Source organism: Anoplopoma fimbria, chromosome 5 (assembly GCF_027596085.1).
Source record: "Anoplopoma fimbria isolate UVic2021 breed Golden Eagle Sablefish chromosome 5, Afim_UVic_2022, whole genome shotgun sequence".
Lineage (NCBI taxonomy): Eukaryota > Metazoa > Chordata > Actinopteri > Perciformes > Anoplopomatidae > Anoplopoma > Anoplopoma fimbria.
Window position 1 is genome coordinate 4,557,295 of NC_072453.1, and position 27,897 is coordinate 4,585,191.

Genomic DNA, 27,897 nt, shown 5'->3' on the forward strand with positions numbered 1-27,897 from the left:
TGTGTGGCAGATGCTGCGGTGCTTCCTGCTCTCTCTCTCTGTGTGCTGGCCGTGGCAGAGGAGAGCCGCTGCTGCTGCTGCTGCTGCTGTTCACTCCGCTCTGCTCCGGGGAAAAGCGGCCGACGGATTATCCGGCTCGGTAACGTTAGCTCGGCGGCTAACGGGTCAAGGCAGCAACCGAGAGGAGCCATGCAAAGCCACGGCTGCGTCCAGTGAAAGTTGGTCGGATCTTACTTCGGGACACTTCCATGCACGGACACATATTAAAAACGAGGCTCTCGGATCATGCCGTCACCCCGACGGGAACTTTTCTCTTGAATCTCCACTTGGGAACGGCTAGCCTAGGAGCTAGCGAGGCTACAAACTATTTTTAATTGGCTTTCGGGCTCAATGGCTCCTGCTTGTTTTCCCTGTCGCAGAGACAGCTTGGGGAATTAAAACGGGGAGAGAGGCCCTGTGAACTTCATGACAAACCAAAGCCCGGCTTTGAACAGTAACTTCGGAAGACTAGACTGGCAAAGGACCGAAAATGAAGAAGCAGTTCAATCGGATGAAACAGCTCGCCAATCAAACAGTTGGCAGGCAAGTATTTAAAGTCAGCGTTGTTTACTGATCACCAGCAAACCAGCAACACACTTTCTCTTGGTCTTTCTCATCTTACTTCCAATGCTTGTCGATTTAATTAAACTTTTAACCAGATGTGTCCTTAACTTTATGGCAGTGGGATGTTGTAAAAACAAAAAAGAGAAAATCACATTAACTAATCTAATCAGTTGTGCTGCAGACAGACTGTGAGGACAGTCTCTCGTGAATGAATGAGGTTTTTTTTTTTTTTTTTGAGAGGTGACAACCAGGCTTAAGGATGTGACTGTTGATAACAATCTGGATTGGTGGGAATGTTTTCCTTGATGTGTCCACACTGCTGTCTGAACCAAACCAGATGTCCTCCTCCAAAGTCTTAATCAGCCATCCATGCAGTGTTAGCAACATCTGCATGGGGAATGGACACCACCAAGGAGCCCAATGATGATCTTGAGTCCCGTTTGTTCGTTATAAGGTGTCACTCTGCTGTCAAAATGTGTGTAAAATAGAGGTAAAACATACAGTAGGGCATGTTGCCACGGGTTGGGATCCACCAATACATATTTATTGATATCTGAGATTTTCCACACGATCAAAAGACACTTAGAACATTATGCATTTTGGCATTAGCCTTCTTATAAATGTATACTGTATGGTGATTAAGTGTTGGATGTGCAAACATGACGGTAAGCTACATCTAGAAAAAAGATCACAAAAAATCCTAGTTCTCCAACCGGCTCAATATTGTCAGTTAAAAATATTATTAGGATTACACTGGTTAGGTTTTCAAAGCAGCTATTAGCTGATAACAGACACCAAATTATGACCGTATATTGGTATGTCCCGACTTTTGCTGCCCAGTACATCTCTAGTCATATATGCCCCTTGTGCAGCTGAGATCCCACATCAACTGCGTGGGGGAAAAAGATGGAACAATACTAAGATGCTGCAGCAGTGGATGAGCTGTTAAATACTCTCCATCATAAGGTTCTCTGATAAAGTGGCACTATGCGAGCCTCCTCCATTTGTGAAACACTAGACGCTTGGCTTCGACCAGACATCAAACTTTTAACATATAAAATGGATTAATGAGTTTAAGTGATGGATAAGAGTCTGTCTGCCTCCACTCTGAGCATTCTCTCCATCTGAGCTTGTAACACATCGCAGTGTATAGGCTATAAAGTGAATGAATCCACCCTCCGAAAAAAAAGAGTAACAACGATAAAGCATTCTGCGGCGTTGGGGCTCGTTAACTAGTGCCACTGTGCTGTTGTGTGATGCCACACAGTGTCCCTCTGTAAATGGATATTTAACGTAGCGATGGCTTCAGCCTGGCCTTGTGTGGATAAGGAGGGCGAGACATGCCAGAGGATGTTTTCATCATAAGAGGTTGGTTGTCATGATGTGTGGCATTCTTTGTGCATGTGTATTTTGTCGTCGTCAGTGTGTCAACATGGGTGCCAACAGTGTTTGGCACCTCGGGCGGACAGCAGGTGCGGCCCAGTAGTGGATGGTACCAAATAAAAAAGCTAGCCACAGGCTGCAACTAAAATGTGTGATCTTTGAAATAGGCAGAGACAGTGTTGCCACGTCGATTATAGTTTCTGCATTTAAAGGCATGGAATATTTCCCTAGAACATCAGTTTCCTTTATAGGTAAAAAAAAAGACTTTGCAGGAAAGTATAGCTCTTTTTATTTATTAAAACACAATGTTTTGTTGCCCTTCATCAGAGCAACTAACATTTTAAAGAAACTTTTCTGCTGCTCTGGGGTACAGCTGGAATACTCATAATTTCCTCATTGCACTGTACCAGCACTAAATCAGAACTAGAAAGAGGGTAATGCAGAAAACAGACATTTGTACGTGTGTGTGCATGCAGTGGTTGCTTGCTCTTTTGTACACACAAGTAGGGTCAAGTCTTCGTGAACTCGTAGACATGCCCTTTTGAATGAGTGACCTGTCAGGGTTTGGAACAGGGCAAGCAAGCACACTCTGCTTTGTCCATTAAGTCCGAGCCTGCTTGTGCATCTGCGTCTGCAAAAAGTTTGGAGTGCGAAGGCCCTCTCTCTCTCTCTCTCTCTCTCTCTCTCTCTCTCTCTCTCTCTCTCTCTATCTCCGCTGCCCCCTGGGTTCCTGTGATTGTGCAAAGGCAGAACACTGTGTCCAGCAAGCAGCCGCTCCGAGGAAGTCTCTCCTTCTTCTTCTACAAACAGGAAGCTGCCTCCCAGAGACATGCTGGTGTTTTCTAGAGAACAGGGGAGAGAAATCTGGGGAGATTGATGTGGAGACTGGAGAGAGAGAGAGAGAGAGAGAGAGGGAGAGAAACCGAGAGAAACCGAGGAAAGCAGCTTGAGACTCATGCCAGGGAACATAACAAGTATTTTAATGTCTTTGTGGAAGCATATTTTAGTTTGCTATCTTTAAACTCTCTGGGCCCCATACATGCATGTTTGCTGCAGGTTAACGTGGTCAGATAGTAACACCCTTTAAAGGAGATAAGGTATAAATAGGGTGCCATGGGCTATAACCACTATCTAGGTAAAGATCAACTAACAGTCACACTGCACAGACCCAGAAGGAGCTCAATGTTCTGCACTGTACATGTCTTGTTTAAGAGTTTTCATTTTCACTGTTTTGCTTGTGATAATGAAATCACCCCGGACTGTCAGGAAAACAGATATAGACAAGTTTTTTTTATTGCTGAGGAAGGAGTTTGATTATCGCCCGTTCTCATGGTGTTTACCTTAAAGGAGTGTGGACAGAGGCTGCTAATAAGGGTATGGTATGGAGAAGGACGTAGGCCTTAAATCTGTTGGACCTGAGCCGTACACAGGTGAGCCAAAAAAACAAATATTTGACCTGTTGGAAATTGTCCTTCAGGCTTGATTCATTATGTTAGTCTACTCATGTGATTTTAGCCACTAGCAGCTAGAATAAGTTACTCAGCTGGTTGGTTCGGAAACATTTCCAAACATTTCAGGGTGCCGGACACCTCGCAATTTTTTTTAAGTGGAGATGGAGGTGCCCCACCTTGCCTGAAATACGGAGTGCCTGCTAACGTCAGTAGGAATAATCACATTATTATACAGTAGTAGCTTTTTTAAAAGCAATAGTTTAATGTTTTGGGAAATTTGTTTTCTGGTGGAGAATTGGATGAGCGGATAAATCTGACTCTCAAATGTGTCGGTTTAAATATGAAGCTACAGCCAGTGTAGGTACTAGTCCTGGCAAATCGGCTCAGGGTCCTGTAGATGAAGTCACACGTTAGCTTAGCATTAGTACTGGAAACAGGGGAAACAGCTAACCTGGTTCTGTCCAACGGTAACGAAAACGGCCTAACAGAACCGCCAAGGCCGCATTCAGACCAACAGTAGCCTTGCGGGAATAAAGCGTGGTCTTGTTGGCCTTTAAACACGTTCATCTGTTTCTCAACTCAAATTGCATCATCTTTGAGATTATCTAGGTTGGTAAGGTAGTTGTTTTTCCAAAAGAGAGTCACATGATGAACTCATCCATACTGACATGAGCTTAAAACAAGTTACTGACCGTATATCTCTGTTATCGAGCTCAGTGGTTGCCAAAGTGGGGTCCACAAAATCCCAAATTGTTGAATTATCACTCCCTTTACTTCAACTGAGCGATGTGACAAAAAGTGTAAAAAGTAGCATTATATAATCCTTTTTTGATGCCATATCTATACAGCAACAATCTTGCTAGCACAGCGTGGTGCAATCTAACGTGGACCTATTGTGTTTGAAGGTCTTTGATTCACTCGATATGGAGTTGTGTTAAAAAGACTCTCTCCCCACAGGGATCAGCAAAATGTCACTGTTGAATTAACACAGACAGGTGACACCGGGCGTTCCCCCTGTGTCTCACCATGCCAGGGCCTCGGGGACAAAGAGGTGTGTTAGCTGGGATCCCTGTGTGGCACCACAATGGGGGAAAAATGAGGATGTATTTTAATATATATAGTATTGTTAATTTCAATACTTTACCTCCATTACAGGAAGGATGTACTATTGGGCAGTCTTGATCATTGAAACCAAAGTATGCTCATGAGACGTGATAGTGTTTGGGGAAACCTTTTGGAGTAATGTTTGAAAAATGTTCACACTACAAGAGCTAAAAAAAATAATCTAATCAAAATGAATTGACGATAATTTATATAATGATTAATCATTGGTGTCATCTATCAATCAAAAATGGGAAATATTTGTTGATACAAGCTTTTGAAATATTAGGAAATGCTGCTTTTTTTCTCTTATAATATAGTAAACTAACGATCATTTTATGGGTTGTTTTGGTATGATTGACTGTTGTTTACACATTCCTCATTCATCAATTGTTACAACAGTGTGCCAAAAAGGAAGCATCCTGCTTTGTTATGATGGACAGGTTTAGCTTCTTCTTTGTACCACAACAATACACATTTGATAAAAGCCCTTCAGTGTTTATCCCCGTGCTTTGCTCGTTCTGGCCCAGGTCTACTGATGGCTTTACAGCTCACATAATCAGCCACATTACGGAGGTTCTATGAGCTGACTCACTCAATTATGTTCTCCCAGCTCCTTTTATCTGGGTCCAGTGTCCATTACCTTCTGCCAACTGTTGAAGCCGTTAGAGGCAGACCCTCCCTACCTCTCGGCCCGACGATTGTGCTGAGTGGCCGCTAACAGCCGCTCTATTGTGCTTATGGCTGCGGTATTCACTTACTCCCCTTCCACTTTAATAGTAGATCGTCATGGTTACCATTCTGATGGAGTGGCCACGGCTGTGCAGCGAGGCTCTCGTGTTGTTAAGAAGTCACATGCGGCGCACACTGACACACTTTCTCGGAAGGCTGCTGCTTCGGCGAGGGCGCGGTGGGGTCAGCTGATGTCGGCAAAACAATTGTTTTGTTTGTTGTTGCTTTGCCTCTGTGACATAGTGCTTTTTGGGGGGGGGTTGGTTCAAACAAGTGTTGCTTTTATTATGCCATAAGTGTCTTCACGTGTGTTCTGATCATTCAATTATAATCAGGTTAGGGCAATAATTGCAAATGTCATGAATACACCCACAGGATTTTTCCTGCTCACATTGACGTAAGTAGGCAGAGCTCAAATAATAGTGAAAATCTAGTTAGTGTTGCTCCAGTCCTAGTCCTAGTTGCATTTATCATGTAGTCCCCTCAGACATACACACAGCTAGCACCTCCATAACCAAGGTTCTGCTGATGTTGAGCACTATGTGTGCATGTATACATGCTGTATGATCAATATGCACAGGCGGTGTGTGATCCATAGTCGTGCATTCATGACAGAGTGAGTCTGCTTCATGAATACACTTTCAAAGACTAGGCCCTTGACAGAACCACATAAAGAGCTCTTCAGCATGTAGGCAACACCAGAACATGGATTCCATATTGTGGCTTTATTATCCCGCTCTGCATGTGTGTGTGCACATTATAGTCTCTGTGTGTGTTTGCCTCACTTCTTTTTTCTGCAGCAAGTTGAAAGTTTTGTCTGTAGGTTTATGTGGGTTTTTAGGTCCTCACTCACTCACTCACCAGCTTGGCAAAGGCCTCTCCTCCACAGAAAATCTTTCCATTCATCCCGAGCCTCTAGATTATTCTAGTTGGGCACTTCTAGGACTCCTTTAACCCCCAAAATCTCTGTATTTGTATATCTTTCCTACGAACCCCCAGTCCTATCATCCCTTCTCTGTCAGTCTCTCTCTGTTTCTCCCTGCTCCCTGCCTGTGTGTTGTAATTGAGAGCAGCTGTGACGAGGTTACTATAGTTCATAGAGCAGTTTTTGGAAGGAGGGCCCGGGGCTGTGTCAAGAGCTCCAGTCACCCAAAATGTAGGCAAGCCACCGTCTACACGTCACTTCAGTCAGAAGGCTGAACTTTCACACGGGAAGGTTTGCACATTAGTTACACACAACAATACCTGCACAGTCTTCATTGTGCGTAACAGGAAATAGAGAGAGTTTATTCTACACTTTATACAAATTAATGTAATTATCATATGGAACACTTGAATTCCTCTCAGGGTAATTACAAAAAATCGTACACAGTATTGTATTTTAATTAAACAAACTGTCTGATGATGTGCATGCCTTGTACAGTACCATGAGTCGTGTTCGGGTAATTATTCTGTTACACCATTTTAAAATCTTTGTTTTGTCATTATGTGAATAAAAGATAATTATGAAATTCTTAGATATCTGAGCCAATACAGACCTTTTTTAAGAGCGTTTTAGTTTCAATCTCTGCATTAATAGCATACAAAATTCAACAATGCATGGCCTCGTTACATATTGGCTGAAGCCCTGAGTTGTAGTTTCAATGGAGTAAAAACTGGATCGGTGCATCAATTCTCTGATGAACAGGCAGATATAATTAGTGTTTGCCCTCTTGCATATGCATGATTGATGTAGTTGGATGTTTTTGCTTTATAATCTGTGTTAAAGTAACGAGTCTAGCGCTAGGCCTTGTTTTTTTTTTTGCTAAATTATTCTTTCTCACGGTTGCAAATAAACAATCTTGACCCTCTTGACTGCGATGCAGAAGCCACCAGTGTGTGAAGGTGTTGATAAGCAGTATGAGCTTAGCCTGTGTTTCCCAGCCTTCTCCCTTTAAGTGAATAATCTATCTGACCTCTTCAAGTCCAACTATTAGTTTGCTATTAATAGGCTCAGGCAGAGCAGAGCTGCACGACACCCTGAGCCTCGCTAGCTTTAAAGAAATGAAAACTTTCCTTCTGCTTAACTGAGTCGTTGCCATTTGTTATGTTGTTTTGCCTCCAGCCTGTTACACGGCTGGTTGAGCCATAGCAACAAGCTAAAGAGACCCGCCCTTTCTCGGATGCCCACTTCATTACTTGTCACCCTTTCAGTGTCCAAGCTGAGCGTGGAAACCAGTCCTTCAGGAGTGGTGTCATTCGTCTGGCAGATATTTTCACAGTGACTGCACACTGTGTTGACGTACGATTGCCTAACTGTTCTGGTTGTCTGTCAGTGCTAATCTGTGTGCTCTCTGTTGTCTTTTCTCACCCACAGAGCGGAGAAAACAGAAGTCCTCAGCGATGACCTCCTACAGGTAAATCATTAATCTGACCGGAGAGCTCTGACCAGCTCTTAACTGGAATGGCTGCGTCTGTTGGGCAGTGGCTGGAGTTACCGTCCATGGACTAGTTTTAGTGAATCATATCAGTTTGTTTCAAAATACCTTCCCAAATTATTTCCATTTATGTTAAATTAAATAAATTGAAAAGGTAAACTGTTTTCATGCTCGGCGATGGCGAGTTACCCCCCCATGCCTGTAGTTTAACCACCTGCAATTTTTCAGTTCTCAACACCTGTTGACTTTTCATCTTTCCCAGGAAACTCTGCTACACCTGTGCATTGACTTATCTCAATATTACCATACGACCAGAACAAACACCAAAGCACTGTGCACTTCTGATAGCATTGCAACATTTAGACTAGATTTATTTGGCAGGAAAGAGTCGGATTGAAGCTAAATGAGCAGCTGGACCATGCGCTGACAAAGGCCAAAAGTATGCAGGTTTCCATGCCAGCCAAAAAGCAGCTGATACCACTTATTAGAGCCTCCTCTCTGGTTGGGGATTGCTAATCAGTGGTTGCAGCACTTAGTTGTAATAAGACATGCAAACTCTGGGATTACTGGAACACGGTTGAGAAACCCTTCTGTAGTAACAACAAGGGATCAACAAGCTGCACAGAGATCAGTGACGCTGTGTTTATATATATATATGTAAGTTACATAATCTATAAGCTCTATGTATGGGTGTGGAATGCCGCTGGTGCAGGGATTTCCTCTGGGAAAATGTCTTGCCCTGAATCATGTCTGAGGCAGACAGCTGGTTGGAACAATTGTTGGCCGCTCAGCAAAGACATTCCAGGGGATGAAGATTGTCTTTGTGTTTGAACGGGAGGTGTCATAGATGTTAAAACAAACTCGGCATTACTCCCTGGGAACAGCAAAGGCCACAATGTCTGACACCGTTAAATGTTACTGTTCTCCTCCACACCCTCTTTTGTAGCCGTTGCATAAACAGACAGCACTGACACAACTTTTAATACCTTCTTCTGTCTCAGGTGTTTTTGGTGAATATGGGCCTTTTATGGGCAAAAGTGACAGCTAGAGCATCAGAGCTAGATTTTGAGTCAGCATGAGTTGTGTTAAGCGATCAGTGGGGACTTGCCGCTTAGAATGCTTTTCACCAACGGGGACTAATATTATGACTGACAATTGACTTCCTCAAAGTCACAATCATTCTGTGAAATCTGTGCAGTAGACAGAAATCACTCAACCCCTTTAATTCTTTGGATGACTGTCTCTCCACCCACTCAAAACAAAAACTCAGTTTATTATCTTCCAAGAATATTTGTGCAGTGTTTATATGCAAGCTATTTTTTGACTTTTAGTCTCTCCATCAGCCTCCAGCCTTCTCCCCTCTAATACACTCCACAACAAAACCTTCTTGGTTTTACCAGGATGTTCACAGTGTAAGCTTCCTTAAATCACTTCCATCTGCAAAGTCTTGTGAAGAAACAAACTTAAAGAGCATTAAAAAAAAGCATTGGAAGCACCATCTGAGATTTACTTTGTCTTTTGGTTTGAACCCATGTACATCCGAGGTGGGAGTCCTTATTCTTAGCCCCTGCATCTCAAGACCTTTTTTGTATATGGTCCTCCAGGGTGCGTAAGGGCCACCCAGCATTCTTGAGCCAGCTGTCGGTTCCTTGCAGCTTCTCTACCCCAGAAATACGAGGGTGCCTGCTTGCACGCACCCTTGTAGTTGGGCGTAGCATTGTATAAGGTAGCAACCAGCTGTTGTTAACACTGTCATATATCCCTAATGCGAACAAAGGGTATTGAGCTTTTGGCACTGCATGATTCCACTCTTAAGGCTTCATGTTATGTTATTTTTGTTCCTTCTGTACTTGTCCAGACATGTTAACATCCTCTCTTAGGAAACCAATAAACAAACACCGGCAAAGAGACAGACACCCTCTCTGTCTGTCTGCCTGTCTGTCTGTCTGTCTGTCTGTCTGTCTCCCTCCTGTCTATCCAACTTGGTGTTTGGGATTCCCTGCTCTATGACGCATCGTGGGATTGACCAAGTGTTGACCTCATCACATAGCGGGAGGAAAAAACACACCCTGACGTCTGCTGGGTGGACTTCTTGACTCCTCCGTATATTTGTTTTGGTTTTTTGTTACTGTACGGTGTCGGATGTCTAACCCCATTTTGTTACAATGAAAGGAAGAGGAATACTCCCAGTGCCATGTAACCCAAACATTTCCAGTACACCCACATGGGAACTTCGTCCAACTTAGAGCACAGAGAGGGGAATCCCCTGCTCCTTTTGTACCAGGTACTAACTGGGCTGAGTTTAATAAGTGTTCCCCAAGACTATAGCTTATTGAAGTGTGTTTTTGTGTGTGTGTGTGTGTATGTGTGTGTTTGGCAGGTTTGTATTTGACCCAGCTGTTTTGGGGAATGCCGGGGGGCCACCAAGGGTCGGGGAATGACGTAAGAGCGCGAGAACAGAGGGAAGGAAAAGGAGGGGAGGGGGCGGCGTTCGGAAAGGCAGATATCTGCCGAGGAATTCCTGAGATCCCACTGCATTCTGTTTTTGGAACACAATTGCTTGGTATTTGGTTGATCCTCCCTGTGCATTTGTCTCCCTCCATGTCTGCCCAGTTTTGCCCTCTAGACCTCAGTGTTCCCATTTATATTTGGAACGTTGTTTGTTCCCAACTCTTTAGTACATGTTTGTGCCTTTGAGAGACTCCTTTTCTCCTCCTTTTCTCTCGCCAGTTTTGCTTTCTAATCCTCAAACTAAACTGAAGACAACACCTGTTTTCTTTGGAAGCGGAGCATGCAACCTACTTTTGACTCTCACAAGCGCTGCCAACTTAAACCAGTTCTTTTTCATCGTCAGACTTTCAAGTAGACTTGAACGGTATCTTGCAATCATCAGTTCTATTCATGGGGACGTGACAGCCAGCCTAATGTTGACACTGACAGTCCCAGTCAGGCACCTGGCATGACAAGGACAGAGAATAGTCATCCTGCAGAGTTTCAGTTAAGGCCTCTGTCCTTTAAGCCTGAATAGCTGTGACTCTCATCAATGACAGTATTATATCTTGTCAGGCTAAAAGCACAGAGTGGATCTGTGTAGTTAGGCTAGCAGACAGGAGAAAGCCTGTGTAATCAAAAAGGCCTTTTTTTTTTTTTTTTTTTTTTTTTTTTTTAAAGCCAAAGAGCCCCCTCGCTTGCGGTCACAGCCCAATGGCCGTTGCTATAGAGACACTTCCGATGAGTCATGTGTTTCAAAGATAACATTCCAGCGTCGTTCCGCAGGGACAAGCCTTATCAATCATGCATGAACTTTGACCCCTGACTCCCTCCAGGCAGCTACAAATCAAATGTCTGCAAGGAGCTGGACCTCATCAGCCGTCAACACTGCGGACACAGTGTTGTGATGCTTTATAGAGACACAGTGTGGTTATAAAGACTGGGAGCCATGTGTGTGTTTCCGTGTACTTGTACTGGCACAAACACAGCAGGATGTAGTACTTGGGTTTATCAAAATGTTGTGTTTTATTTTTTTTAAACCAAATGCTGAACTTTTGACAACACAATCGCTTCATATCAACAGCAGCTTCTAAATTGTTGATGAAGTATGACATGTATATAGAAGATGTATAGAAGATGTTTGCTAAAGATCCGTACTTCCATGTCTTGTCTTCTGCACAGATTGAGCGGCGCATGGAGTTGGTGCGTGTGGTGTCCCACAACACACACAAGCGGATGGTGTCATGTCTACAGGGACACATCGGTGCAGACGCAGAGAAGAGACATGTGAGACATCAAGCTTGTTACAATGAAACATTTGTCATCTTAGCTGCAGTTTATGTTTAAAAACGAACCAGATCATTCAACTGTCCCAGGATGTTTAATGAACTTATTTTTTGTTTAACCTCCCACACAATTTTTGAGATGTTTTCATTCAAAGTGTCCGTTCTCTTTTGTGTTTTATACCCCACACCACCCAAAAATGCACCACAGTCCGTACCACGCCTCTATACAGGAAATGGTCAGGTAAAAACACAGATTACTTATTCAACCTCTCTGGTTCTCAGCACCACTTGTGCCGTTTCCCATTCAGACATCTGTCATCTTTACTCACTATGCATGACACTTTTGGGTTTTTGGGATTCTCTGGTGAAAAACAGGATGTTGCCCTCTCATGAATGTAAACTATGCAACTGTAAAGAAAACAAGCTCCAGCGTTGTCGTTTGATAGATGTATCACTTCCCTAGTTTGCGTCTTATATCCCTTTTAACGCCTGTATTTTCCTCCTGTGCTCAGAAAGCTCTCTTCCTCTTCCTGACTGAATTTTACTGCTCAATAGAAAGTCCTTGAGGGATTTTCCGTTGGCTTGTACATCAAATTCCAAAGATACTGTATAGAAATGGGTATCTTTTGTGCATATTTAGTAGTGTCGTGATTTATGTCGAAATGGAAGTCTAATCATTGTCTCCGTCTGTCCCTCTTCCACAGAAAAAGCTTCCTCTGACTGCACTATCCCAGGCGATGGTCGAAGGCGGAAACCAATTGGGAGAGGACTCCCTGATAGGGTGAGTTTGCAACCGAATGACTGGCCAGACAATAGCTCCTCCTTGGCAACTGTTGCTAATGGAGCAGATGCACCCCAGAGAGCGTGAAATATGAGGCCACGCATCCAGGGCAAGCAATCCTGGTTTTCTCTTGACGGGACTTTCAGCAGTTCCCCTTATACTAGGTTCAGATCATTAACGTGACTGAGAGCACACACACACACACACACACACACACAAAAACGGGAGCAGACACTTAGTAGTTAAGGATCTAGAAAGTGAATGTGTCCAAAATCTACACAGCAGCCATGTGTCTGTCTGAAAGTAATGAGGAAGGGAAAGCACATCAGATGGTCAGTCAGCGTAGAGTGTGTTCTCTTTTTATTTCAAGGCTTAGGGGTCTAATTCCTGAAAAAGAACTTGTGAGTCATGATCGCAGATGAGCTGCCACTAGGCCACTGTGCTCCAGGCTCTGGGCAGCTGGAAATGATGACGATTGTTCACTGGGAACACAGGAAAAAGCTGGAACAGATTGTCATCCTTCTGTGTTGTTATATATCTCGTCGGAAAGATGTGCGATTATTACACTGGATGTCACACCTTCACCCCATGATGTGATTGGATGATTAGCCATAAACATGACTAGGTTTTGACTTTAACACTCTTCTCTCTCTTTGTGCTGATATGTGCGTTAACAGGAAGATGATGGAAGTGTGCGGCGAGGCAGAGAATCGCCTGGCATCAGAACTGATGCAACATGAGCTGCAGATAGAGAAGGACGTTCTGGATCCTCTCAGCCAGCTAGCAGAGGTAAACTTAAGTTAAATATTAAGAATTGCCTCGTTGTCAAGTGCAGTCACACGGCTACTATTTGCATTCTTTGGGTTTACACTGCCCTGTGGCATTGGACTCACATAGGCCTGTTGTGTTAATTCGATCTTGTGAGATTGGAGAAGAAGAAGTAAAAACAAAACTGATCCTGATAACATGAGGACTTTCGTCATTACAGATGGTTTCACAAACATGAGTAATATTTGATATTTTATCAGAAATGTGTATCTTTGTACCCGTAAACCTAGCATTTTGGGTCGTTTCTTGTACACCTGCAATTGCTACAGTTGATACTCCTAACAATCTGCACTGCTGTTTGGTTTAGAGAGGTCCAAGACTTCCATTTACAGGTTACTTGCTTTAGTAATTATCTCCCATTTAAGTGTAAATGTCCTTGTTATCACTTACCTAACAAATTGAAATAAGAGTAAATGCCCCAACAGTTGGAATCAACCTTTACAAACTTGCAAATAATTGTAAGCATTTCTATTATTTGCCATTAAAAGGCTTATCAGGCGAAACATACAGACAGTCGTCCAGGAAGAAGAATCACAACAATTGTCAAATCTGTGTCATTCTAACTTCTCAGGCGCATTCAACTTGTGTTTGTTGTGGATATAATGTTTTGTAGTTGGACATTCCCAACATCCTGAAGCAGAGGAAACAGCTGGCCAAATTAGTGCTGGACTATGATTCTGCCAGAGCAAGGTTTGTCCATCCACAGCTCACTGTCCTTCATCATGTTGTATGCTTTGAACTTTGATGTTGTGTCAGCTGATGCATCCAGACCACCGTTAAATTGAGCTGGTGAACAGAGTAACACTTTTTTTAAGACTTAAAACAACTTCAAGTAGTCTCATTTACATTTTAAAACGTTCCTGTGTCTTTTCCAAACTCAGATGGTTGCAGGCAACCAAGTCAATAATCTCAGGAACAAACACTCACGCACTGACGGCCAAGGCTGACCTACTCAAGGAGGAGATGGATGAGGCCATGAACAAAGTGGAGCTTTGCAAGGTAACCAGCATGAGAAAAGATGAGTCATGGGCCTTCATAAGGAACATTTCTTAGAGTCTTGTTTATCAGTAGCACAGCAGGACATACGAGAGGGCATTTATAGAGTTAAAGCAACTGGAACTAGGTCCAATCAGATGTTTAAACTAGGAAACGAATAACCACAACACTAGACTTCCCAAGACCCCTGGGCCCTCTGACCCAGTTTGCTGACATATACACACACACACACACACGCGCACACACACTGAAAATGCCCTGTCAGCTTAGCGTGCGCTTGTGTTTGCATCTATTGAACTGAATCACTGGTGAGTTTTAGTGTGCAGTGGCTGCGTGATGGGTCAGGTTTTCTATCCAGGAAGCACAGAGCCTTGTGTTTCCCCTGCAAATGTTTTCCCTCCCAGTCTCATTGGGTCCTGCCAACAGCAGGAGGATTTATGACTCACGTAGTTCATTGACCAGCGGCTTAACTGACCACTGACGTCTGCCCCTTGTACCACCTAAAATACACATTCTAATAGACGTGCGACACCATGGCTGAATCTTTAATAAATCACGAGGAGTTTACAGCAACAAAGCTACCTTTTGTCTCACTGACTGTTCTTTTTGTTGTAAAGCACATTGTGAATGTATTAAGATTATGTCTGTCATCTTTCAGTGCCCTACATTTAATTGTTTTTCTTTTTTTATCACCCAGGATCAACTCGCTGCAGACATGTACAGCTTCTTCTCAAAAGAAGGGGACTATGCCTGCTTCTTTGTAACAGTGAGTACAGTGTGTCATCAGCAAGCCCAAAAAAATTTGCGTTTGCATCAGTTTTTTTTGAGAGAACGCTCACAGCTGCGGAGTAACAGACTTGGCCAGCCATTTCATTCACTCTGCTGTCATGTCTTTTTACCGCTCTTCTGTTTCGACCCGCCCTCATCTTCTTTCTCCTTGTGGTTTGTGTTTGTGTAGCTCTTAGAAGCTCAGGCTGATTACCACAGAAAGTCTCTCACTGTTCTGGAGAACGTCCTGCCAACCATCCAGGCTCAGCAAGGTATGATACATGAAAAGATGCCTTCATGCATACACAACCTAAAAACAATGCAGCATTGCAAAAATAAAGACATACAAGAAGGCTCTGTGCGTAACATATTATGGAAACCACTGTCTGCATTTCCTGAAGAATGCACCTTTTCCCAGAGTGACTACTCCTGTTTTTGTTTGGTCGCTGTGTTGTTTGGTGTGCCTTTAAACAAACCTTTTCCTGTTGGGGGTGTGAGTGTGAGAAGGCTTGCTGCTCAAAGGTGAGCTGACAAGTAGTTGCTAGGAGCAGAACAACTTTCCTATTCACTCTTCATTCACATTGGCTGGAGAAAGGAAACCAGCTACTGTACCTTTCAATTACATCACTCCGGTCTATTTTTCTAACTTCCAGAAGGTACTTGTTAAAAGGTCGCAACTGAGGCCCAGATATTAAAGAATGGCCTTTTGTTTTCTCCGCTCTCCAAAAATAATCTAATTTTCCATTTAAGAAATTTCTTTCTTCCATTTCTTTTTATTTTGCAGCCATGACGATGGTCTTAAACAAGGAATCTTGTTTTTTTTTCTGGGTTAAACACATGTGGTCTAAACCAGACGAGCCTGGTCTCCCAGCATGTGGCGATGACTCACCAACTCCGCTCACACACCCCCTCCACTTCTCACATCACAACCACCTGGGTTTTGCAATCCCCCCCCACCCCTCCTCTGCCTCCCTGTTCACTAGCACATTAGCTCGCACACAGTCATGCACACAGACAGAGGATTGAACAGTCACTCCTGCTGACAAAGAGCATGTGGTTATTATTTGACGGCACCCTGTAGGGGGGGAGTGAGTTCTGGTATGGGAACTGGCCCGTGGGAGAGGTTTTGACCCAGAAATCTGCCATCCAGACCGGCAACAAGCTGCCCAAGTCCTGGGCCAGTGCTGATTTTTAGAAATGTTTTTTATGCATACCAGAGTGTTAGACGATACACACAATTTGCAACAGTAGAAACTATTGCAAATGAAACTACAGTCTAACATCACTGCCTCTTCCTCTTCCCCTCTAATTGCTCTCTTTGCATTTAGACTCGTGGACAGAGAAGCCTGCATTTGGCACCGGGCTGGAGGAACACCTGAAGAGGAGTGGAAGGGAGATCGCTCTGCCTATAGAGGCCTGCGTCATGATGCTTCTAGAGACTGGCATGAAGGAAGAGGTAAAGAAGTTAAAATGCGGAAAGATGATACTGGAACAGTACAAAGAAATCTTCCCTGTTCGTGGCATCAAATATTATTATTCTGCTGTATGGATAGAAGGATGCAACCATTAATCTGCTGAGTTAAATCAAATTGATACTGATCATCTTGTCTTTCTGTAAGATGTGTGTGATAAATGACAATTTTTTTTTTTAAAAGAAGTGCATTGGTTGGTCCAAATTACTGTCACATGGGTGTTAAGGGTTGTGATGCTTCTGGACTCCTAAATTGAAGTCGAAAAGAGTAGCTTGGCTGACTAAATTGCTGATTTCCTTTGATTATTCTTTAATGCCAAATTTTCCAGTAGCTCATTGTTTTGGTTTTATGGTCCACGTATTTACTCAGTTGAGTCTCCGTCACTTTTATCGAGTCTGTTTTCAAAGAGCAGCACTCAGCCGCTCTATGCAAACCAGCTCTGATAAACCCTCTGTATATTACCTGACCAGCACCGGGAACAAAAGCTGCTCGGAAACACATTTTCATGGATCAATCAGCTTGTAAAACAGCTGTTTGCAAAAAACAAATATACCATGACAAGCGGTGGGTCCTCTGCACCCTAGAAGCCAAAAGTGATGAATGCAGCTTTACATATTAATGTTTTATATCCAAAGATGTTTTGGTTATTAGCAGACAATAATTCTTTAGAGTTCACTTCTTATGTAACGCCAAGCTTGTTCCCTGTATTGAGATTTTCTTAGCTTAACTGACATCACTGTTCCTTTTGTTTTCCTTCTCTTGCCATGTAAGTAAAATAAAGTGCTGGCATGGCTCATTAAAAGTCACATGGAGCTGTGGCTGTGATTAGCGGCTCTGCTGGTCATTGATGTAATTGAAACCAAGCTTTAAACTTGTTTGTCCCACATGGACATCTTCAGACTCCAGGAAAAGGCAGATAGACGACCCATAAACAGGGGAAGCTCCTGCCTCTCTGTAATGCTTGTTCCAAAGAAACTGACAGCCATTATGCTGCAGAGGAGATTTATGATATGTTTGTGATGTCCCTCCCCAATACAAATTTAGAATACAATAGAATCTACTTATCTCCTGTTCATAAATCAGATTCCTCTTGTGCGTGTGTACGTGTCTGTGCAAAAAAAAAGAGCCACAGTGTGCGAGTTTTAACTGCAAAGCACATTATTTGTCGACCTATATTCATTCCCTGGGTAGTCAGTCTGTGTCATTATGGTGTGAAGATTAAGTGCCAAAGTAAAGAGTGTGTTTTGCTGCGAGTGGTGGGTGTTTTTTGTTTGCCTGCTTTAAGGTTTCATTATGTGCAGCTGGGGGGGTGTTTATATAGTGGATTTATACAGACAGTATCTGTAATTGAGTGTTAGGAAAGTGAGTGTGTAGAGAAAGCACAGGGTCTCTTGTGTGTGTGCACATTGAATGCCCGCCTGTGTCTTTGTTACTGTGGTTTACTTGTGTTCATGTGATGGTGTGTTCAGGGTCTGCTCCGAATCGCAGCAGGGGCGTCCAAGCTAAAGAAGCTAAAAGCAGCGCTGGACTGTTCCACTTCACAACTGGAGGAGTTCTACTCTGACCCCCATGCTGTCGCTGGTACGTCCCAAACCAAAGTCATATTTGAATTTTATTGTTTCCTGGTGTATGACTTATTAATATTTAGTTAAAATCTATAAACAAGTAAGGTTTTATACTAAGGGCAGTTTAAACTTGTTTAAACTTACTTCCTGTAAGTCGCTTTGGATAAAAGCGTCTGCTAAATGACTGTAATGTAATGTAATGTTTAAATGTCAATTTTTATTTCTGTTTTAATGTCACTTCAGAATCCACTAGTCACTATCTCAAACCTGCCACCTTAACGTTTGAATAGTATAAGAATTCCCAATAAAGATGTCAGAACTATATTTGATATTTAACTTAATGTATTTCACAATTCACTAATCAATTTGAAAGTTATAATGAAACCTCTCCCAGGGGATGTTTGTTTGCTTGGAAAAGAGGCTTAAATATTAAAAATATATCTGTGTGTTTTCAGGAGCTCTGAAGTCCTACCTGAGGGAACTCCCTGAACCATTAATGACGTACCAGCTTTATGATGAATGGATCCAGGCTTCCAGGCAAGGACCATAACATTATCACTGGGGATACAATATATCAATGTTGAATGGGTCTATCTCTGTACAGCTATGAGAAACGATAGGATGATTAATTTGGGAAACTGAACTAATAATGTGCTCTGCTTTCATTCTCTCTCTCTCCAGTGTATCAGACCCAGACAAGAGGCTCCAGGCGCTATGGGTTGTATGTGATAAGCTACCAAAGAACAATAAAACCAACCTGAGGTCAGTTGTTTAAACCTACGAGAGAATGGTCATGATGGCAATGATTAAATATCTTTTATTTAATGAGATCAGCTGTGCTCCTTAACTCCCATGTTTGCCCTGTAGGTATCTGGTGAAGTTTCTAGCCAAACTGGCCCAGGACAGCGAGGTGAACAAAATGACTCCTAGCAACATCGCCATCGTCCTGGGACCCAACCTGCTGTGGGCCAAGACTGAGGGGTGAGAGGGGGTTATGTGTTAGTTACTGTAGCAAAACAAGAGAAATGCAATAACCTCTTGAGAGGCACAGTCCTCGTATACGGTGGTGAAGAGGAAAGCCTGTTATTTCAGTTTATTTCAGCCCTCCATTATGTGAGAAAGCATCTAATTTCTGCTCATCTGTACGTGTCCACCCAGGAGTCTGGCTGAAATGGCTGCAGCTACCTCTGTGACCGTGGTGGCCATCGTGGAGCCCATCATCCAGCATACTGACTGGTTCTTTCCTGAGGGTAGGTCATGTGTTTCCTCTGCAGCAGTTTCTAATTTGACCCTTTTTTTTCCTTCTTTGTAGCCAATCAGGGCCTATTTTACACCAGGGATTTGTGATGAATACGATTGATATTCACTGCTTAGAAATAAAGAATGAGTCAGCAGTAATCAAGCTCCCACGGACCAAGATTAAAATCACTGCTGTGTCTGCCCAGGCTCAAACCTTGGTTTGGACTTTGGAGGTCAGCCCAAAGGCTACATTGAAAACTTAGAAAACAGATGTCATATATTCCCTTTAATCCACTTTGAGTAGAAGAAGTCAGTCAAATAACAGTATGTGGAGCTGCCCTTTTTAGAAATATTTTCCATAAATTTACCAATAAATGTAGCCACCATTATTGGTTAAAACTGTCACAATTATATACAAAAAGTATTTGTACTCTTTATTTATAATGGGCCGCTATTTACACTTTACACTTTGGTTCAAACATTTTGCATTATTGCTGTGGTTTATCTAGCATGCTGGTAAGATAAAGCTGATTATGAGCATCTTTTCACATTGTGACTTCCGTTCTGACTTTAACTGGTTGCCTTGTCGTGTCTTCTCGGTTTCCTACAGATGTGGAGTTCAACGTGTCCGGCATGTTTGCGATGCCGACACCCGCATCCAACCATAACAATCACCTTGACTATGACTGTGGCACCATTGAAAGGAAGAGGCCCGGCAGTATGGTGGGACCGGAGAACGACACAGCGCGACATAAAGACAAGTAATCAACCTGTAGTTGTTTAGTCCAGATACTAAAAAACACCTTGTTTCATTGCTTCTTCAGCTCCCACAGCATTTCCTTACTTACTCCAATTAATTGCTTTGGAAATAATTTTGCCTATAATCCTGTTTCTTTATCTGATGCCGTTCTTTTGCTTATCGTACATAATGGGGTCTATTTGATAATCCTTTAAAGTGGCCCTATTATGTTTTCCACTTTACCCCTCTCCTTTAGTGTGTTATGTATATTTTTGTACATGTAAAAGGTCCGTAGAGTGTAAAACCTGAAGTCCACGCCTAAAAGGAGTTACCCTCCCCTCAGAAGCTCCTGAGCTGCCTGAAACGGCTCCATTGAATTCTCTCCTTCACTTCCATAACTTTATGAGGTCACAATGTAACAGATGTGACATAAAAGTCATTCCGGCTAGTTTGGCCAAATTTCAATCAAACAAAAGAGAGAGACGGAGCTGAAGCTCCGGAGAAAAAGTTTTTTGAAATGTGAAACGTTGACCAATCACAACAGAGCGGGCTAGCTGACCAATCAGGGCAGACTTTGCTTTCTGGAGGGAGGAGCAAGCGCTACAACAGAGCATTTCAGAGAGGGTGAGAAGAGGTGCTGCAGGACAGCAAGGATGAAAAAAAACAAGGAAGATTATGAGCATTAATGCATGTAAACATGTTGTAACTGTAACTTGAGATAAAAAATATGCACCCGGAAAATAGCATAATAGGGCCTGTTTAAATACAATCCTTAACACTGTTTTTAATTGCTTCTATCTGTGTGCTCTGTGGTGGTGGTGATTCTCTCTCCTGGTCTAATCTGTGACTTTTTGATCAAAGCTTTGGTTTTTTTTTTTTTTTCTCCCTTACTGTCTCCCTGCTCCCCCCTGTTATAGCACCCCTAACAAGCACTCGGACCACACCCTTCGTAGAGGCAGTAACACCTTAGGTAGAAAGCAGCACACCTCACCTGCCTTCCAGCCTCCTTTACCCCCCGTGGAGGCTCCAGGTCAGGGGCACGCAGTTGCTCAGGCCCCCGAGCCCTGGGCTGAGCCCCAGTCACAGACTCAATGGGGGGGCTCGGGGCCTGACGCTTCCCAGCAAAGCTTGGCACAGAGTCTGGCCGCTCTCGCAGCCGCTCAGCAGCTTCTAGCCCAGCACACGGAGGAGCTCAGGTAAGGGCTGCCTCTTTGAATCTCTGCTGCAGGTGGAGAACGACACAGCACGTCATACAGACCGACATAAATGCTTTTGTACTTTTAGTGTTCACGTTATGGGGAAGACATTAGTGCCTTCTCCGAGAGGTCTGTCTGATTGGCTTCTTGGATCACAGTAGATTTGGATCATTAATGCATTAATGTCTCGCAGACACCTCCTCCTCCGGTACAGCTTGTTGTTTCTCTTTCAAAACCACAAAGTTTTGTTACACCACCACCGGTTCCAGCTATGCAGACTTGTCTGACTTTAGCCCACAGACACAGCACAACAATGGCTGCTGTCATTCCGCTAACGTTCACTCCCAGGGCCTCTCGACTTCCCATTCCCTCTGCTTTCCTCCCCAAAATCACTGGAATCAGCAGGAACCTCGCACTAACTGGCCCAAACTGCTTTCAAAAAGCCCCGGACATTGGGGCCTGTTATGCAACGTCTGAAGGGTGTCTTTGATTTAGCTGTTGAAAGGACAACCTTCATATCCAGACAGTTCAGCATTCTTTTGGTCCTACAGACTGTTTGGAAGGCACATTTAGATGAAACACCCAGATAAGAGTCGTGAGGTTTATCAATGCAGCAGCTAAAAATTGTGCCTTATCTTTTTTTAATAACTTTCAATCAAAAACATTCTGAAGTGAATGCTGTTGTATAAGCATGCAATAACCAGAAATTCAGAAGTTATGCAGGTTTATAATAGTTTCTTTTGTTTTTCCTTCTACTCTAAAGTTACCCAAAGCTACGTGACCACACACCTGCCCCGACCCCCCTGCTCCAGAGGAATGGCTCTGGAGCAGGGGGACACGCTGCAGGGCAGCTGGGCACTGGGACCCCCGGGGCTGGATCCATGGGGCCCAGTCCTCATATGATGCGTAGAGGTAAGAGTCTGTGTGATAATCTGGTTCAGAAAGAGACATATTTCTATAAAGCTAGTCAGTCAGCTGGGTCAAACATGTTTTTACCCTTGAATGCTAATAAATCCTTTGAGTTGATCTCAGATGTTCTGCTGTAACTCAACATACACTGCTCTCACTCCTAAGACCTCCACACACATACAGCTAGTCCAGCATGTAGATGCCAGACCTGCTTGGATTTTCACTTTAACGTCACATGCTCTTGCTTCCTTTTAAAACATATACTTCGTCTTTTGTATAGAACCAGCCTACATTTATAAACTCATAAAACCTTATGAACTCCACATGTTTATCCTTGTGTTGAGATGTGTTCAGACTGAGGTTGAAGGCAGACAAAACTTAGTGAAACTGTTTATTTCATCATTCACTGATTCACATTTTTGTCTTTTTGTATGGATTGAACAAACAAGAAATGAAATGTTAATTAGTATTTCCTGAAAGTGTTTTACCTTCTCTCAGCTTTTATTGCTGTCAATTAATTGTTAAATTATTTTAAATTGTTCAGCAGAAACAATTGCACTCATTCCCCACTTTTTTCAGTTTTTATTCATATTTCTGCTGATAATAATAAAACTATTCTATTGATATTACAGTGGGAGCTTTGTATGTAAAACAACTTGTCTTAGCATATAAACTGTATCTGATAACCTTTACAGAAGGACGTAGCACTTATACTGTCAGGTATTATATTTGTTATTCTTTTCCACCAATAATCAAAAGATTCCCCATCAAATTTCAGGTACCAAGAAGCAGGCTCCTGCCCCGCCCAAACCAATGAACCCTCCACCCGGTCAGCCCTGTAATTCAGTGAACCACGCCTCCTCCTCCTCAGGCTCCTCCCACTCCCTCAGCCCGACTCCCAGACCCTTGTCCAGCCACTCGCCCACCTCGCCCACTTCTCCCTACTCGCAGCCGTGTGCCACACCCAGACGCCACTCCAACAACCAGCCCCCGATCCAAGCACCCAGCCACCCACCTCCGGAGCCTCCGTCACAAGCCAGCCCTCCGACGCAGCCCGCATCGCTCGGCCAGCCCGGTGGGGACCAGCAGAGCTCGGACCCCTCACCTCCAGGCACCCCGACCCCTCCAGACACCCCTCCGCCTTCCACTACCGCCCAGGATGTAGCTCCTCCGTCCCCGTCTCCGTACCAGACTGGCTCCCTCCCCCGGCCGCGACCGGTCCCAAAACCCCGGAACAGACCCAACATCCCACCTCCACCCCAGCCCACTACACCAGCCAGTGACACCAATGGGATCTGTGCCAGTGCTTACAAGATGATGGGTGAGTGGAGTCTCCTGTAGTTATTGCATTTAAACTTGTAGTATTTACTCTCTGCTGAATACTAATGTGCTCTCTTTCTAACAGTATTGCATTGTACAACCTCCACAGGTTAAAGAGGCACTTGTGAGAGGTTTGTTGTCAATTAACTTTTTCATTAGCAGCACCTGCTCTTTTTGTTTGCCTCCAGAAATCATACCCATGACCACAGCCATTTATTTGCTTGCTGCCTCTATCAGATATCATGTACCTACTGAAGCCCTGATGCACGACTGTCACACTGTGTATCACAGTGCTGGATGGCTATTTCAATAATTCTCCAGTCTGGGTTCAGTAAACCTCAGAAACAGAGGGATCAATGAGATAAATTTCCTTTTTTATTTATTAGCTGCTTTCACTGCACTTTATCACATTTTGCTTTTATAGAAACAGCAACTTTTCAGCCTCAGTGCAAGTGCAAAAACTCTTGCAATATTTTTTATTGTGACTTGAAAATGGGCATAAAACAGCTGGATGTAAATGCACGTTACGTTACTTTCACCTTTTCTTGTTACCCATTATGTTCAACTAAATTAGTCACATCCCTTATTTTTATTGCTTTAAGGACTCCTTAAATTAATGTTACATCTCCTAAACCAACACTGGCAAGATCTTGTTCCTTCCAGAAGGTTCATAAAACAGTAATCTAATACAGAACTTAAGTTTTAACACCAGAAATGGGTGCTTCAGTTGAGCAACAATAAATGACCACCATATGAAATATGACATGTCTTCCATCAGGGCCATCATTTATCATAAGTCATCATCGTCATTCACAGTCACTGAAATGTTGTATCATTAGTAATACCATAGGGGTTTTAAGCTGAGGCCGAATACAGGTTTCACACGAGAACTGAATTAACAAACTGGTCATTTTCAAACACATAACTTTCAGTGGGTAGATTCTGTTTATGTTCTGTTTCTATGCCTCCAGGCCGTCAACAGCCTAGCCGGACACATTATGTTTTCAGCTTGTCCATCCGTCTGTATGTATGTTTGTCGCATCCTTGTGAATGCGATCTCTTAGGACCGCCTTGTAGGAGTTTCCTCAAATTTGGTTCAAACGTCACCTTGGACTTATTAGGATTTCTTTGTCAAAGGCCACGGTGAACTCACATCTGTCCCGTCCCCTTGAAAGCAATAACTCATTAACTTTTGGAGGGAATTTCACAACATCTGACACAAACATCCATTTGGACTCAAGGATGAGTTTAGGATTGTAGCACACTTTACTTTTTCATGCCATACTATAAAAGGACTATTTTAAGAGCTACTATACTGGCTTTTTGTAACATTTTATGACATACTATACAATGACATGTTTTATTGCATTTTTATGACATACTATAGTATGACAATTTTTATGACATACAATGAGTTGTGGCATTTTTTCAATTAACTGCAGATCAGTAACTCAAGTGTGATATTGTGAATCATTTATTTTTGTTTTTCATTACATGATATGATTCTGAGTTTTAAAACCAGTGTCCATGTGTCAAGCATGTGTAACTCTGACATGCATGTCACTAATATCACTAATATCCCAGCTGAAGATGATACACTTGTTCAGAATATACAATCAGCTCCATCTAACATACACATTCAAAGCTTTTGCTCTTTTGTTTAACATTAATTAAAATATAAACTATAGATTTACAGTAAAAAAAAAAAAAAATTCTACACTTCTGATCACACAGCTGAGGAAGTCAAAACTGCCTCATCACTCTTCACATTTTTCCATCTTCTTTTCACTGCTCGTTGCAACTCTGCTTTCAGTGGTCAAACAGCGCCACCTGCTGTTTAAAAATCCACCCCACTGTGCTGCTGTTTCACTGCTGAGCCCCTGCTGCTGTTTAAGCTATGGAAAATATTACACAGCTGCATTGGATGGCATAATTGCAACAGCTTTAAGTGTTTTCATTCTCCCAGGACAAAGCTCCACATGTTTGTGATTATGGCCATGTTCATATGATGTGGGCTTAAATAGTGTATTTATCTTTTGAGGAATGTTTGTGTAGAGATTTTTTTGTAACATAAGTCTTGTTTAGTCCAGCATTAAAAAAAAAAAAAAACATGCTTATGATAGTCCCTCATCTTTTTTCTTGCTCTCTAGACCCGGCGATGTCTTTCAAAGGGCTGAGTCGGGCTTTGGTCCCTGAGTTCGCTGTAGACCAGCAGCCAGCGACAGCCTCCTCCTCCTCTTCCTCCTCCTCCTCCTCCTCCTCCTCCTCCTCCTCCTCCTGCCTGCCTCCTCCCAAAGACTGTGATCTGGACACTGAGAGCACCGTCCTATAAGGAGGAGACGATGACGCGCTCCGGTCCAGCACCCCCCAACACACCTCCTCTCTAATCGTTACACACACACCTCATGTAGCCTGCTCTTGTTTCGTCCCAGCCCGTATCTGCAGCCCTCCTCTGCCGTCTTGTTCTCCCAGTCCGGCCTGTATGAAGGACTTTACTGTGACATGATGCACCTTCTGGCAACCATGGTGGAGGCCCACAGCTCTTGGAAAACAATGGCTATGATGGTGGATTACGTTGAATAGACGAGGTTAATTTGTGTTGATTTTGCCGATTTTACGGCTGATGATGTCTGTTTTTAACCTGGAACCAATTTATGCAAGAATTTTGATAGTTGATTAATATTTTTTTTTTTTTTAAGCAAAAATATCAAAAGACAAGCCACTTCGATATGATTTTGGAAATTGTGAGTGTGCATTTTCCAGTATTTTATGACATTTTTCAGACCCAATGATTGAGAAAATAATGAGCAGATTAGTTATTAATTGCTTCTCTTGTCAAAGGGCATTTCTCCATATTGGACCACTTACTTTGACTTCCAGCACCACCACCACAATCCCCTTCAGGTAGCTCTCGTTTCCAGTCCTGCTGTTAAAGCTGTTACGTTACCATTATTGACTTACAGTCCTCTTGACCTCCACAATGGTGCGAGATGTGCTCATGAGAAGACTTTGTGACACAAAGCCTCTACTGGCCTCTACTGTATACCGCAGACGCCACCATTATCTTTTATTCTGCGCTTCCTACAGATCAAGCTCCAGACAATCAAACAGCAGAGGACCGCTGATGATTATGACATCAGACAACTGTGTCAATGATGAGCAATAGAAAGCAATGGGTACTGACCGGGGGAAAGTCGTTTTGAATTTGGTTCAAGGTTTTGTATTTTTTTAATGTCTAAAAATGGCCTTAGAACGAGAAAGTGGAAAAAAAAAGAGGTATTTCTATAGCACGGGGGGAAGTCAGCAGGTGACGTAGAAACCAAAACTGTTGCTTTAAGTGTAGCTGGTGACTGCAGGTTTCCAGTCGTCTCAAACACTTGATTTTTGTATGGAAACCCAATGCTACTTTGTTTCCCTCACTCCTGTATTTATTTACTGATTTAAAAAAACACATTCCCTGTGGCTTGACGTAATTAATGCAGTCTTTAAATGTAAATCATGCCTTATGGGTTCCTCCCGGAACCGTGTAATAAGCATTATATATTTACTGTATGGAGGATATACTTGGCTCCGAGTACTACAGTATTTCCAAGAAGCTGTCTTGGCAACAAGTATGTTTCAGGGACGTAAAGGAAGGTAATTGTGACCCTCTGCAATAGAAGTCTTGTATGGTTCTGTATTGTTCCACAAAAGTTGTGTATTTAAAAGTGTTTTGGTTGATTTCTTTGCGTTTTATAAGCGGAAGTAGCAGGATTAAATACCCGCCCAGCGTGAACAGTCAGTATTTTGCCTTTCTGTTTTTACATCAATCTTTTGTGTTTGCTCCTGTGTTTAGCTGAGGGGGCATTAAAACACAACAGGCTGTGTGTGAGCGGATGTAGTGAAAGGGCAATTCTTAACAGCCTGAACAGAAAGATGCATAAACAGCTGATGTTGCACTTGAGCGCAGGCCAATGAGTGGTTTCCTGGTGAACTGGTTTAGAGGATTTTCTTCTTCTTTTTTTTTTTTCCAGTCTTTCCCACTGAGCTGAGAGCATGCGGTGCTGTGAAACCTCAGTAGTGAAGTGGTGTTAGCTTTTTTTTCCAGGTCAAATGATTTAAAAATGCTTTGTTGTATTTTCTGTGCAAGTTTTTAGCTTTTTGGCCTCTGATGTAATGCGTGAGTGTGGTTCCATGAGAACTGACCCGATATGGTACCAATGGAGAAAGTCTTGGATGCTGCAGTTGCCCTGAAAACGAGTTTTAATTTTGTTTTTCAGAGACGATCGAACGTTATAATCTCCTCCTCTATCTGTGCTCCTGTACCTGGCTGCCTTATCCCCGTGTATCAAGGGAGCTTGGTATCCCAAAGCTCTGTAAGACGAACAAATGCCATTAAACTAGAAATGATTATGCTGCATTTTAAGCTCCATAGTTTTTTTTGTTTTTTTTATGTATGCCGTCTGGTGAGCTTAAATATGGAATAAAAACATGTAATATGTATGCTTGGTTATACACCTTTCCAAAGAAAATAAAGTATATGAAGAAACTATTTAAATCTACTGATGGTTTATATGTTTGTGTACAAACATTAACAGCAGTTTTTTCTTTCAAGCATTATATTTTTTTATAGATCAAAAAC

General features: G+C 42.8%; 1 protein-coding gene across 3 annotated transcripts; it reads left to right on the forward strand.

Annotated features, from left to right (window-relative positions):
* Window positions 1-56: 56 nt before the first annotated feature.
* arhgap17a (Rho GTPase activating protein 17a) lies at window positions 57-27,799 on the forward strand. Of its 3 annotated transcripts, XM_054598436.1 has the most exons (22): window positions 57-582; window positions 7,627-7,666; window positions 11,360-11,464; window positions 11,672-11,704; window positions 12,168-12,244; window positions 12,922-13,033; window positions 13,686-13,762; window positions 13,954-14,071; window positions 14,766-14,834; window positions 15,027-15,108; window positions 16,165-16,292; window positions 17,778-17,889; window positions 18,329-18,410; window positions 18,555-18,635; window positions 18,741-18,854; window positions 19,032-19,123; window positions 19,723-19,873; window positions 20,769-21,047; window positions 21,811-21,959; window positions 22,735-23,277; window positions 23,386-23,407; window positions 25,427-25,467. In XM_054598436.1, exons 1-21 carry the CDS (start codon window positions 530-532, stop codon window positions 23,388-23,390), a joined length of 2,502 nt encoding a protein of 833 aa, XP_054454411.1. In that variant the 5' UTR covers window positions 57-529; the 3' UTR covers window positions 23,391-23,407; window positions 25,427-25,467. The 3 variants fall into 3 exon arrangements, with proteins under 3 accessions (XP_054454411.1, XP_054454410.1, XP_054454412.1); XM_054598435.1 differs by lacking the exon at window positions 23,386-23,407 and having other exon boundaries at window positions 25,427-27,799; XM_054598437.1 differs by lacking the exons at window positions 20,769-21,047; window positions 23,386-23,407 and having other exon boundaries at window positions 25,427-27,799.
* Window positions 27,800-27,897: the final 98 nt, after the last annotated feature.